The sequence below is a fragment of the Ammospiza nelsoni genome, chromosome 4 (assembly GCF_027579445.1).
Source record: "Ammospiza nelsoni isolate bAmmNel1 chromosome 4, bAmmNel1.pri, whole genome shotgun sequence".
Classification (NCBI taxonomy): Eukaryota; Metazoa; Chordata; class Aves; order Passeriformes; family Passerellidae; genus Ammospiza; species Ammospiza nelsoni.
In genome coordinates, this window is record NC_080636.1 from 2021073 (window position 1) to 2035106 (window position 14034).

General features: G+C 51.7%; 1 protein-coding gene across 1 annotated transcript; it reads left to right on the top strand.

Moving 5' to 3' along the window:
- The first annotated feature begins 3087 nt into the window (after positions 1 to 3087).
- Positions 3088 to 13342, top strand: LOC132072087 (uncharacterized). Its single transcript, XM_059470085.1, has 2 exons — positions 3088 to 3312; positions 9258 to 13342. Exon 2 carries the CDS (start codon positions 9268 to 9270, stop codon positions 11890 to 11892), a length of 2625 nt encoding a protein of 874 aa, XP_059326068.1. The 5' UTR covers positions 3088 to 3312; positions 9258 to 9267; the 3' UTR covers positions 11893 to 13342.
- Positions 13343 to 14034: the final 692 nt, after the last annotated feature.

Below are 14034 nucleotides of genomic sequence, written 5' to 3' on the forward strand. Positions count from 1 at the left end.
AAGATGCAGTTTGATCTGTGGAGTTTTTTCTACAGCAGAATTTATAGCAGGTGTTTTTCTCTGAAAAATGCTGAACACCAGACCAACCCAACATAAAGCAGAGATGTGAAGCATCACGGAAAGCTTTGAAATCAAGAGCAAGAAACCTCAAACAAATTTGTGGCTGAAAAACCACAAAAATGAGGAAATTCTGCTGGGGCTTTCCACCTCAGAGCATGTGCTGCTTCGGTAGCTGTGACAGCATGCAGCTCATAGGCAGAAATATTTAAATGATAAAGTATCAGAATGACTTTGAAATGTCTGGGAGGAAGAGGTCTGAAGCACTTGGGGTTTAGGATTCAAAGACAAGTACATGAGGTGAAATTACAGAGATGAACTGGTGTCAGCAGACTTCAATATTTTCCTGTTTGGGAAAAAAATTGAAATTATTTTTATTTGCTGCCATCTTGGCTGCAAAGTGACATTCAGTTTTCTTTTCTGTCCCTCTCATGCAGATACTTGTGGTCCTTACAGTGCCCAGCATCTCCTCAGAAAAGGAAATTTCACATGGGGGCACTTAGAAACCTCCCCCAGGGTTGAGCTGGCAGATGAATAGGAAAACCAATATTGCATCTTGTACACTGTGAGCTTTTGGTCTGTTTTATACCAGATTTTTCAGTGCTGCTGTAACACATCCTCTCCCCATTTCTGTTTAAATTAATTTCCTGCTCAGAGCGGGTCGCTAGCTGCAAAACCCTTGCCACAAAACACTCATCTGCTAAACTTCAGGGTGGGCTGAATGGCTCCTTAACTCTTTCCTGGCAGGAGAAGGCAATTTTAGAGTTTTCAAACCCATTTCAGTGCTTTAAGCTCTTGTTTCCAGAGCTGAGCCCTTGATGTGGGTTGCAGCAACACCTGCCTCTGCTGCCCTCACCTTCTGCTCACCTGTCCCCTTTTGTTTCACATCACCCTGAGATTGGGCCCTCCCTAAAATGAGGTGAAACACTTCTTTTTTATTGAGGTGGGGTGGCAGGGAGTGCTTGTTATGAGAAATGCCACTGCAAGGGAATTTTCCCTTCATCCCTGTGGTGAAGTCAGTGAGGTGAGCCCCAAATCCCCAGCTGCTGCAAAGGATAAATCGCTCTTTTCCCACTGCTGCTGTCACCTGGAGCAACTTCTGGCTGCCTGGCCAGGACAAGAGTTTTTCCCAGAGGTGGCTTCTGCCATCATTACAGCCTTGGATATGGGGGTGTTACACTGGGATGACTCCCCAGGACATTACAGCAACTTTTGAGAAAGCACAATATATGAAATGTAAAAGCATCTTGTACTGGAATATAGATTAAATATAAATTTTAAAAATTGCTGTTTATACTCAGTGGAGCTGTTTACCGGTGGCCAGGCTGTTCTCAGGACTGGCTGTTGCTCCTACAAGAAAACATCTTGGAGGAGGGAAATCTTTGTCTGGCAGCAAAGCTCTGACAAAAATCAAAGCACTGTGTGAACGTGCAGGAGGCAGCTGCTGTTTGTAACATCCCCACATTGTTTGGGGCTGCTGTCCTGGGAAGAAAAGGGGAGGAAAGAAGGGTGTAAGTTGATCTTATCTGTTCACACAAGCAAGATTTGCTGGTGACCTTGCTGAGGAATAGCAGCTCCTCTAATCACCAGTGTTTGGCTAACGGCTGGGCAGTGCTGGGGGGGAATTGTTGAATTTTGGTGTATTTGTACTATGTAGCTGCACAATTCCCAGGGGAATTTTGTCCTTTTTCTGAAATTAAAGACAACCATCTCTGTCCCCACCCCAGTTATGTCCCCTGTGAACTCATCCTAGTGGGAAACAGCCCCTCTTATTTTTTCCATCTTGCATCCTGCCCACCTCACCATGCTGAGATTAATTTCTGGTGCTTTCACCAGTTTTCTGCACTTTTTACTCTTTCTTTCCCCCCCCTTTTATGAATTTCCTACAATAAAATGTTTGTTTTGGGGGGATAGAGCAAAGCATTGGTGTAGAAGAACAGGGTTTAGAGCCAAGAAGCAGGACCTGGCTGGGGTTTCATGTCTGTTAAACTCCCATGCTGCAGAGGAGGTTAACTGCAGCTGAGCTGTAAATGCCTGGCTAGAGAAAACAGCTACCACAAAAATAGAGAAAAAATTCATTCTCTCTGTGCTTTTGAAGTTAGAAGGACTGATTTTGGGGGTCAGGGTAGGCTGCTCAGCCTCCAGGCCAGTCCAATACAAGCTGGGTGTGCAGTATGTAGAAATAGGGGCTGCTCTGGGGGTAAAGGGGTTGAAACTCCCTGGGGCTCCAGCAGCTGTGAACACTTTTTTTTTTTCCTTTTAAATTTTTTTTTTTAAATGGTTTTATTGTAGTGGAGAGTTTAGTTTCTGGAGTATTTAATTAGAGGTAAAAGCAGTAATGAAAATTATAGCATTTTCACCGAGTGAGATGATTGGTACCTTTTTCTGAGTGTAATAGCAGAAAAAAATCCCCCCAAAACCCCAAAACAAGTGGGCCAAATTTTCTAAACTTCTCCAAGCTAATATGTGGTTTTTATGGTGAGGTGGGGGGGGGGGGGGGTCCATCTGCTTTTGCAGGTGCAGATTTACTGCTGCAATTCAGCTGATGCAATATCACAGCTGAGGCTCCTGACATCTCATGGGGTAACCCCAAGGTCCATGTCAGTGTATGATGACCTGGGCTGTGGCACAGAAAAATGCTGCTTTTAAAGAGAGAGGCCAAAATGGATCTAAATGATGATTTGTGTGCATTTTCCTGTCATTTCATCCCTCCCTGGCAAATAGATCTATGCTTGAGGGTGGTTTGGCTGGACTGTGTTTGTTACAAGTGTCAGGTGTGAGCTTCATGTGTGATCTCCTCACAAACCCCAGGTGCTAATGGGGTGTGCAGTAAATGAGGGGGCCATGGGGGGATCCGGAAGGATGGACAGCCAGAGGACAGGCTCCAGCTCTCCCTCTTCAGGACATTTGGTGCAAGCAGGAGTTTAGTGTGAGCCAGGATAATCCTGGACCTCCCCTAACAGATAAGGGGCAGTGCAGGTGCTGCCGTGTGATCTCAGCTTCCCTAATCAGTGTCGAAGAGGATAAGGAAAGACAAGGAAAGTGTCCTTGGGAAGGCAGCACCCGGAGGAGGAAAAGCCACCAAGGAAGTAAACACAGGTGTCACCAGCCCCAAACAACGACCTGCCATGGCTATAAAAATCACCAGGCTGCCACCTCGTCACCACCTTTACCTTAAGGGTGCTGGATCTGCTGGACCTCTGCAGAGACCATCTCCAGACTCCTGGGACTGCTGGAACGCTCAGCCGAGGATTGGTGAGATCTCATTATTGGGCTCCTACTCTGTCTCTCCTTTGCTTCACCCGCTCCCACATCCCACATCCCACATCCCTTCCCCGTTCCTCCCGGGATCCGGCGGCTCGCGGCAGCTGCCGGCCCGGCCGCGGCCTCCTGTTCCACCTTCCCCTTCCCTTGTGCCCAGGCTCAGTGTTCCCACCTTCCCTTTCCCTTGTGCCCAGGCTCGGTGTTCCCACCTTCCCCTTCCCTTGTGCCCAGGCTCGGTATTCCCACTTTCCCTTTCCCTTGTGCCCAGGCTCGGTGTTCCCACCTTCCCTTTCCCTTGTGCCCAGGCTCGGTATTCCCACCTTCCCTTTCCCTTGTGCCCAGGCTCGGTGTTCCCACCTTCCCCTTCCCTTGTGCCCAGGCTCGGTGTCCCCCCGGGGGCCTTTCTGGAGAGGTGGGTTGTGGGGTTGTAGGGTTGTGGCCTTGCTCTGTGGAGGGGCTGAAGGAGTTGTCAGTGCTGGTGTGTTATGGTAGTTTTGCCCTGAGTCGGAGTGGTCTCAGATCTTGTTCCCTTTGCTATGATGAGTGACATTGTTAGCAGTTGGAAGCTGGAGCAGTTTGTGCTCCAGAAGTGTCTACCCCCAATTTGGTCACCAGGGTCTTTCCAGGGCCCAGATGCTTACCAGCAGCTGTGCCAGCAGTGGGAGAGCTGGTCGGAGGAGAACAAAAAGCCCAAACCCACTAACAAGTGTAAGAAGCGAGCGGCTTTGCAGGGTTTGCTGATGGTAGGAAGGGAGTTGTCCAAATTGCTGAAGGAGGCTCTTGAGAATGTGCAGACCTTGGAGCAGGCCAAGGAGGAGCTTAAGGTCCAGGTGGACAACCTGCGGGCGGAGGTGCAGGGTCTGTGTGGGGACTCTCTGCGGAGCGCGGTGGAGATCACCCGGCTGGAAAACAAGCTGGGCTATGAGAAGCTGAAAACGGAGGAGCTGAAAAAGGAGGTTGGCAAGTGGATTGGGGAGACCCACGACGCGCAGAGCGCGGTGAGGGCGGTCCTGCAGGACGTCCAACGGGACCGGGGCACTGGCCCCGATCACAAGGTGTGCCACGCCAAGATCCAGGAGCTGGAGGCAGAGCTGGGGGTGTCAAGGGGCATTGTGGCTGCCATTAAAGGCAAGAGGACTCAGATTGGGACTGGTGATGGGGAGGACTCCCTGGACCTGCACCCACCCCACTATGATTATGAGGATGATGTGTGGGGTGCTAACAGCCCCACCAGGCCGTCCCCCTATGCTCCTCTGCGGGAGGAGGTGTGCCAGCTGCAAGTAGGGGAGGCAGAGGCTTCCAAAGATAAAAAGGTCCCCCACGATGAGCCAGTCAGCCATGTTCCACTCCAACCCATAGACACCAACAGGGCTGTGCTCTGGTTTACCCCTGAGCAGCTTAAGACAGTGGGGAAGATGCTGGGGCCACTGACAAAGGAGACAGCAATTAACTGGCTGTCCAGAGTCCAGCGTCTGCCCAAGTGCCAGAGTGGCAGCTTTGTGAGTGACCTGATAGACATTGTGAGAAAGTCCATGAAACCAGATGATTTTGCATCACTGCCGGGGGATGTGCAGATGGGCAATGTCCCGGACATTGGGGATGTCCAGCTGGCCGTGCTGAAGGTGTTCTTCCCAGAGGTCAACCCCTTAGTGCTCTTCCACCAGGAGAAGCAAAACCCTGAGGAGAGGCCCGATGCCTATGTTAACCGTAAAAAGATGCTCTACCAGATAGCTGGGCTGCCTGGCTCAAAGAACTCCCCCCCTGATTTTGACAGGCCTGAATTCAAGCAGCCTCTGGTGGTGGGGCTGACACCCCCACTGCGGGTGATTGCTGGTGGGGATGCAGCCAAAAAGCCTCTGTCAGAGCTGGAGCAGATCCTGAACCAGAATTTTGAGCTGCAAAAGCAGGCATTCCCAGGGTACATGTCGGGGGGGAAGAAAGGGAAAACCTTGGGCATGCCTTTCCAAAATGCAGGGATGAGAAAGATGCAAGGAGACAACCGAAAAGATCCTGACAGCAAGGGGGGGATGGGGAAGGAGAACCAGCAAGGGCTCAGGTTTCAGAAGTCTAACGCTTGGCGGGCTGAGCTGAGGAAGCGCTTGCTAAAATATGAGAAACCGGAGGACATTGATGGCTTGCCGGAAGCGGAGCTCTTCAAAAAACTGGCCCTGCACGAGGCCAAAAAAACCAGCAGCTCCCACCTGATTGACCCAGGGGCTAAGGCTCAGCAATAGGGCTGCCAGGCACCCGCATCGCCCCTTTTTGTGGCACCGATTAAGACCGATTTGTGGGGGCGCCTGATAGTTGATACAACTATTGGAGGGGGGGTGCTTGGACAAGTGATGTTAATTGATACTGGTGCCTCTTATTCAATTCTGAACATGGCCCCTGGCAGAGCCGGGATCTTCCAAACCTCTGAAATTATTGAACTGACAGGGCCCAACGGCCAGAAATCCTCAGTGCCCTTCACAGGGCCCATACCCTTTGAAATTGGGGCTACCAAAGGGTCTGAAAAATTTGGGAAAATAGAAATGAAAGGAAAGCCAGGAATTTTAGCCATCTCCACACTGACAAAGATGGGGGTGGTGGTGGACCTGGCAAACCAAGCGTTGCTACATTGCCCACAAATTGATTTGCCTGTCATCCCGGCAAGCCACAGGGTGATGTCAGTGAAAGCCCCTGAGATCCTGGTCCATCCTGAGTGGGAGCCCCGGGTGAAACGGGTCACAGAGCAGTTCCCCCAGGTTTGGGCAAGGAGCAAGCTGGACTGTGGGCAGACTGATGCTGCTGTGTCCATCAAAGGGCCAGATCCGCCTCCTCAGCTTCAGCCCTGGTACCCGACTGAGGCTGAGGACAGCTTGTGGGACACAGTCAAAACCTTGCTGAACCAGGGCGTGCTGGTGGAGCAGCAGAGCACCAGCAACGCCCCAGTGTGGCCCCTGAGGAAAGCTGATGGGAAAACGTGGAAGCTGACAGTTGATTTCAGCACCCTAAACCAGGTCACCCCAATGCAGACCTCCACAGTGGTCAGGTACCCCAACATCATGGCAGCCATCTCCCGGGGCTCCGAGTGGTTCTCGGTGCTCAGCCTGACCAGCCCATCCTTTGCCATCCCCTTGCACCCCGAGTCCTGGCACAAGTTTGCCTTCACAATTCGTGGGCGGCAATTTGCTTTCACCAGAGTTCCCCCAGGTTTCCACAGTGCCCCTGCCATCTGCCACGCCCGCGTGGTGAGGATGTGGGAGCAGGTCAGCCATAGGGAGAGCGTGCTCTCCTGTGCTGGGGATATCCTCATCCACACCCGGACCAAAGAGAAGAACCTGGAGGTGCTGGCAGAGGTGCTGGGGGCTGTCCAGAAGACAGGCTTCAAGATCAGCCCCACAAAGGCCCAGCTGTGCTGGAAGGAGGTTTCCTTTGTGGGGGTGACCCTGGGGGAGGAAGGGTGCTCACTGGAAAAGCAGAGGGTTGAGCTAATACAGAAGATGTCAGCCCCGTCTGATGTCACCACTCTGAGGTCCTTCCTGTTCCTCCTGAGGTTGTGCCGTGAGTTCATTGAGAGCTATGCAGAGAAAACAGCCCCCCTTTGCCACCTCCTGAAAAAGAACACCCCCTGGGAATGGGGGCCAGAGCAGGAAGAGGCAGTGAAGACCTTGAAGGAGAGTGTGGCACAAGCCCCCATGCTGGCACATCCCTGGGGGGACAGGCCCTATGTTCTGCAGCTGGCCAGCACGGGCATGGGGCTGCAGGCCACCCTGGGCCAGCAGCACAGTGCCAAGCTGCTCCCTGTGGCCCACGCCTCGCGTCTCCTGACGCCAGCTGAGCAACAGTTCAGTGACTATGAGAGGGAGGTTCTAGCCTTAACCTGGGCCCTGCAGCACTGGGAGTACCTGCTGGGCTCGGCCCCAGTGCTGCTGAGGACCTCCTGCACTCCGGTGAGGTACCTCTTGTTGGGAAAGGGGGATGAAGGTCCCCTGTGCTGCCCCAGGATGGCCAACTGGGCGCTGGCACTGACCAACAAGGAGGTCCCCGGGGACCTCTCCCCTGGTGCCTACAGGGTGCTAATCAGTGCAGAGAGGGATGAGGAGGAGCTGGGAGTGTCCCTTACTGACCCCAAGCCACGGAGGGCACCCCTCTTTGAGAGCAGCCTCAGCCTGGAGGAGGCCAAGGAGAGAGGCTACGTTGTGTGGTTCGTGGATGGGTCCAACTACCACGAGGAAGGGGTGCCCTACACGGGCTATGCCGCTGTCAACAGGGGCACGGGGGAGGTGGTGAAGGGGAGGTGCCTGCCACACTCCATCCAGGCCGCCGAGCTGGTGGCCGTGATGGCTGCCCTGGAAAACACCCCCTCAGACAAGCCACTGGCCATATTTTCAGACTCGGGTTGGGTGGTGCGTGTGGCACTGGAGTGGCTGCCCCTCTGGAGGGAGAGGGACATGCAGTCTGCTGATGGCAAGCCTGTCACCTATGCCAAAAAGCTGCTGTACCTTGCCAGGCTGGCAGAGCAGAGGGCGTGCCCGGCACAGATCATCAAGGTCAAGGCCCACAAGAAGGGAACAGAGGAAGCCAAGTGGAACAAGGAGGCAGATGCCAAAGCCAAGCAGGGTGCCAAGGAAGGGCTGATGTGGAAGGCCAGCAAGGTATCAGAGAATGGCCCAATATTGGTGACTCCCAGCAGGCATTGGGAGAGCGTGGATCTGGTGGGCTTGCAGGCACAGGACCCCAGGCTCAGGGATTTAGTGCAGGGCAAGGAGTACAAAGGGTGCAAGGTGTGGAAAGACATCTCAGGGCTGATCCTGGCACGGAGGGAGGGGGCAGATTTCCCAGTCTGGGTGGTGCCTGAGCTTGTCCGGACAGAGCTGGTGGCCCTGGCTCATGAGCAGGGGCATCTGGGGACAGACAAGACCATGGTGAGGCTGCAGGGCGCTGGGTGGTGGCCAGAAATGAGAGAGGATGTGGAGAGGTATGTCAGCAACTGCCTGACCTGTGCAGCCAACAATCCCGATGCCAAAACAGCCAAAGCCATCCTGGGCCACCAGAGGGCTTCTGGGCCATGGAGCAAGTTGCAGATGGAGTTTATTGGCCCTCTGCCCCAAACAGCCCAAGGCAATAAGTACTGCCTAGTGGTCAGTGATATCTTCACCAAATGGGTGGAAGCATTCCCAGCCCGGAACAACTCAGCCAGTGCAACTGCAAAGATCCTGGTAGAGCACATCTTCTCACAGTGGGGCACCCCAAAGGAGATCCACTCGGATCATGGCCAGCGCTTCATCGGGGAAGTCACAAAGGGGGTGTGCCAGGCCCTGGGAATCAAGCAAAAGCTCCACATCACAGGGCATTTCCAGAAGCCAATCTCAGCAGAGGGGCCCAACCAGCCACTGAAGACAGCCCTGAGGAAGCTTGTGAGCCAGCAAAGGAAAGACTGGGATCATAAGCTCCCACTGACCTTGCTGGCACTGAGGGGGTCTCTGGCATCTCAAACACTTTCCCCCACAAAATTTCCTCCTGCAAGAGACCCGAAGTTTCTGGAACACTGGTGGCAAGGAGGGGAGCCCCCAGATGAAATGCAGCCCCGCGTGCTGATGGACAGGTGGGTCCAGGACATGCTGAGGACGGTGTCAGCCACCTACCACCAGCTTGCCTCAGTGCAGGAGACCAGCATCCCTAAGATGGATAAGCAGCTGGGAGTGCTCCTGCGCCCTGTGGAGTGGAACACAGGGGACCTGGTCATATACAGAGGGGTTAGGGAGAAGAACCAGGTGCTGGAACCCCAGTGGCTGGGGCCTGTTAGGGTTGTGAACAAGGCCAGCCCCTCTGTGTACCAGGTAGAAATCAGAAAAGGGGCAAAAAGGCAGGAGAAATGGTTCCATTCTTCACAATTAAAAGCATGGAAGGGAAACTAACGGGGCTGGAGAGGCCTCCTTGCTTATGTTTTGCAGATAAAGGAAAATGGAAGGCGATTGTGACCAGCGGGAAGGGCGATCTTCGTGGCATCACCAGCCCTGTTTGTGCTGCGGGGAAAATGCTTTCAAATTTGTGATTGCAGTATTTACTTTGCTTTCTGGTATGTGCATAGTGCTGAGCACCCACTGTGTCCAACTGACCCATCAGCATCTTGGTAAAAATGTCACTCATTCTCACTTAGAAAGGCACCTTGACACACAGGCCAAAGCCCAGCACAGGCTTAGGAGGCACACAAAAACTGGGACTGATTGGCCCTGGTCCCAAGCTTACATAAAACACACAGGAATCATGGGATTAAATTCTAACAAAGGCTTAAATTTGTCAACAGTGGTTATGCATGGGGCAGAGGTGTACTTGGAAAATGAGTGGGGCTGGGATAGCACAAACAGACTTCCACAGCTGCTGGGAAAGGTGGGACAGCAAATAAAGGTGGGGTGCAGGGTAATTAACGGATCCACTCACCAGCGAGTAACTCAAATCTCTGTCATTGAAATAAAAACTAAGAAGAATCAGAACAAAATCTGTGCTGTGGAGAATTTGGACTGCTGGTACAATTTTACTTTGGTCCAGCCAGTCTTTGTGGTTTGCCTTTGGGCACACAACAGTGTGGGGCTGTCCTTTAAATTTAAGATCAGCACCACAGCACCCTCATTTGCTGCCATTAAGATCTCAAAGTGCCATTTTTTGGCCTGGCATGCACCCCGTTATGTTGAAATTGGCAACCAGGTAAAACTGGAAATTAAATACTCCCAAGAAAGTGTTGCTGACCCAATGCAAATTAATGGCACCACCGTGACTGTCACAGCCCCTGACAGCCACAAGTGGATCATTCCACTGACCTGCCTCTGTGAGACCAAAAGCCTTGATAGATCTGAATTAGATATGGAGGCTTCATGGTATAATCAGGATTATGGACGCTGCCCACACCTGATCATAACCCTCCAGGTGTGGTGTCAAGGAAACCTGAGCATAGAAATGTCCCCCAAACTCGGTGGAAAGTGGTGGATAGGAGGCCCTGAAGGATTTAAAAAAGAATTTGCCATCATTGCTGTCTTGCCCCCTTTCGTTTCCAAAATAGGTCCTTACGTAGTGAAGAAAAATCACATCCAGGAGCTGTTGACAGGGCCTGTCCGGTCACTAAAGAAGGTGGTGCTGTCTCTCTCCACTGTTAACATTTCCTCTGTCAGCCCACACTGTGCCCCCTTCCTGTCCACTCTGCACACTGGCTGGCTGGCCTGGCTCCACAGCCGCTCCCTCCAGGCCGCCCGGGCCAGGAGGGACCTGCTGGCCACAGCCCTGGGAGGAGGAGCTGCTGGCCTGGGAGTCCTCAACAGCATGGACGCTGAAGTCTTGGCAAACAAGCTGGAGACTGTCACCTCGGGCGTGCAGGGCCTCCTCAAACCCCTGAACTCATCCCTGTCCAGCCTTGGGATGGGGCAGTGGCTTGTGTCAGAGGTGCTTCCCACCTGGGAACAAATAAGTGAGAAAGACCATCAGGTGCTGTTGCGAGCCCTGGGCGTGGAACAAAGTAACGTCTCTCTTGCTCTTAGCTGCATCCAGGCCCAGATGTGGGTGCAGAGTGTTGTTGCAGGCATCCTGAGAGACGGCGACAACGGTGTCCTGCCCACCGAGATCCGAAAGATCGTGTGGGACGCGGCCACAGAGAAGGAGCGGCAGCTCCAGGCCTGGTGGAGGCTCGTCAACTTCACCCACGACCAGGCCCTCAACGCGGTCATTGCCCACGTCCTCACTGTGGCAGAGGCTCGCATTGAAAAGGTTTACCCCATCGTGGCCCTGGGGGTGAACACCAACGGGTCTGTGGTCTACCCCCTGGAGCACCGCATGTGGGCCAGGGTGTCTGACGGGAGGTGGGAGACGGTGGATTTGGAAGCCTGCATTTTGGAGAGGGGGCTGGGATTCATATGCGAAGATGATGCCCTTAAGGCGAGTGATGTGTGCTTTGACACCAAAGAAGGGGTGTGCCACTTTGAGATCAACCCCCAGAGCAGTAACAGAACCATGTTAGTGTACGTAGGGAAAGGCTGCGTGTGCTTCAGAACGACATGTAAATACGTGCAGATTAATGAAGCTTATAACCAGACTGTATTTAGTGACTCAAATATGTGTGCTTGCAATGTAGCTACTATTAGAGGCTGTGATTTTGTGTATAAACCACCCGTGTTTACTAGCCAGTTGCTAATCAGAAACTATACCTTGTATCGTAGTATAACCCCGACCCCCATCGGTATGGATTTATCACTTGTAAAAGAAATGTTAGAGCATGCAGATTTGCAGCAGCTGCTAGAAAATGCCAAGGCCCAAGCTAAAAAGATCCTAATAACGGTTCACCATGATGGTAAAGTTATAAAACAGGTCATGGAACGAATTAAGAGGGCGGGAGAGCACCACTGGTGGGAAGTTTTTTTTGGCTGGTCCCCCACGGCCACTGGCATTTTCAACACGCTGCTGCACCCCATTGTAGTCATCCTGCTGATGCAAATCTGTGTGTGCTTTGCCATGGTAGCCACTTGTTACCGGATGAGGCAGGTGAAGCTCTGCTTTGATAACCAGGTGAAAGGAGCAGGGCTGGCCAAGAGCCTCCTGAAATAGTCAAGGGCAAGACTGGGTTGGCCTCTGTGTTTGCCACCAAGAAGATCTTTTGGCTCCGCTGTTGGCTGCAACCCAGTAGGCGTTGAGCGGTGGGGACACACGCCATGCCAGACCTTGATGACAGGGATGGCCTTCTCTGTTACCAGAGGGCCACCTAGGAGGGGAGGACAGGCCAAGCAGCCTGCAGATGGCATGAGTCACAGAATGGCTGAGGTTGGAAGGGACCTCTAGAGAGATTTCATTTAGTCTGAACCCACCTGCTCAAGCATATTGCCCAGGACTGTGTTCAGCTGGGTTTTGACCACCTCCATGGATGGAGACTCCACAACTTCTCTGGGCAAACCTGTTTCATTGTTTGATCACCCTCATAGCAAAGAAGCAAAAGTTAGCATAAGTAGCTTGTTTTTGAACTTCCCATCCCCAAATAGTAATGTTAAGATGCTGCTCTTGTGTGATTTAAGAGTCCTTAAACCAGGGAGATAGGGGTAAGGAAAGCCATGGACACTCTTGGAAGGTTGTGGTCTATTGCAGCCCGAGACATATTAAAAGTCTCTGTTTCGGCCCGCACGTTCAAAGAATGAGTTGGAGTTCTTCATTTCTTGTCTCAAGGTTTATTGTATCTTATCTATAAAATTTTTCTCCTGCCTTGCTGAGGCCCGTCCAGCAGGACAGTTCCAGGCACTCTGCCTGCCCCCGGGGCAGTGCTGTCTCTTTATGCTACAAACTACATTTACAATGTTTACAATAACTTCCCAATACCTATCACCTATGTTAAACAGTGAGCTTCTACTCTAAACCTACTTCTACTCTAAATCTAAAAGTGCCAACATCACAGCAGAAGATGGAGGTAAAGAAGAAGAAGAACAAAGGCTGTTCACACCCAAGTCCTTGCATCTTGTCCCCAAAACCTCTATTCTAAAACCCCCAAAATCTACTTTTTCAATTAGTGATAATTTTATTATTACACTACTTCAACTTCTGTGGCTTTCAGGTCTTCATACAAAGCTGGTAATTTGCTCCAGGGGTCATAATCAAACCCACAGGTGTTCTGGGCTGTGTGCCAGGGTCTCTGAGCCCCCTGGCAGGGGTCCTGGCCATCCTGGACACCCAGAGAGATGCACTGAGTTCCAACAGGACACTGTCTTTGGAAGGAAAGAGAAGGAAATTTAACACCTGAACTTGGAAAAGCACCCATGGAAGACAGCAGGGGTGTGAGCAGCCTCAAAGACTTGCAAAGATGATAAAAGATGAGCAGAACAGAAGACCCTGTAGTCACCATGGACTTTAAGGAGCTGAATCCACATGGACCTTTGCAGCATCACCTCCAGGTTCCCAAGACTCCCAGCACGCCTGGCCAGCGGATTGGTGAGATCTTGTTTTTGGAGCCCGGACTTCACTGCTTTGCTTTGCTTAGTTGTGCATGTACTCAATAAATCTGTCTGTTAGAGAATGGGCTGTCTGTTCCATCACTGCCTCTCACTCACTACCCAGGCTTGTACCCTTGGCTACCCTGGGAAAGAGAAATCCTGGTTAAAAGAAAGAAATGTGGGTTTTCCCCCCCTCTTTTATAAGCCCAGATCTCTCACTTGCTTTTTTGTCTGCAGAATATTCACTCAAACACAAAGATTTCAGCCTTGGCCTGCAGGATGGGGCTCTGAGCTGATGCACAAACTCACCCCTATCTCTCACTCTGCCCCTCCTCACCTGCATCTCTCCCCTGCCTATGAATACAGAAAGAGCCTTAAAATGCACATAGGGGGTCTCAAACAATTTTAAAACATGGGCAATTTCAAGAATTAGATCAACCACGTCATTTCCAGGCCATGTTCAATTTAATCTCAGAGGTGCTGCACTCTCTGAGAATGGGGCAGGGGGTGGCGGGTTACACAGACAAAAAACCCTTTGCAATTTAGGTTGAAATAAATAGATAAAATCCTTTAATCCAGCAGAAACCAAATGAAAACTGAGAAATAAATTTAAAACCCACTTTTCACAATCACTGGGCTGAGAGTTGCAGAGAAATTTCATGGTGCTGCAGCATAGGTGTTTTAAAGAAATGCAAAACTTTCATAAAGACACTTCCCCTTAAAAATATACATTATAACTGAGCTCATGAAAATATAAATAAATAAATCATGGTTT

Bases quoted from the DNA above. Each gene is read 5' to 3' on its own strand.
- LOC132072087 (XM_059470085.1), top strand. From the start codon at position 9,268: ATGGAAGGCGATTGTGACCAGCGGGAAGGGCGATCTTCGTGGCATCAC.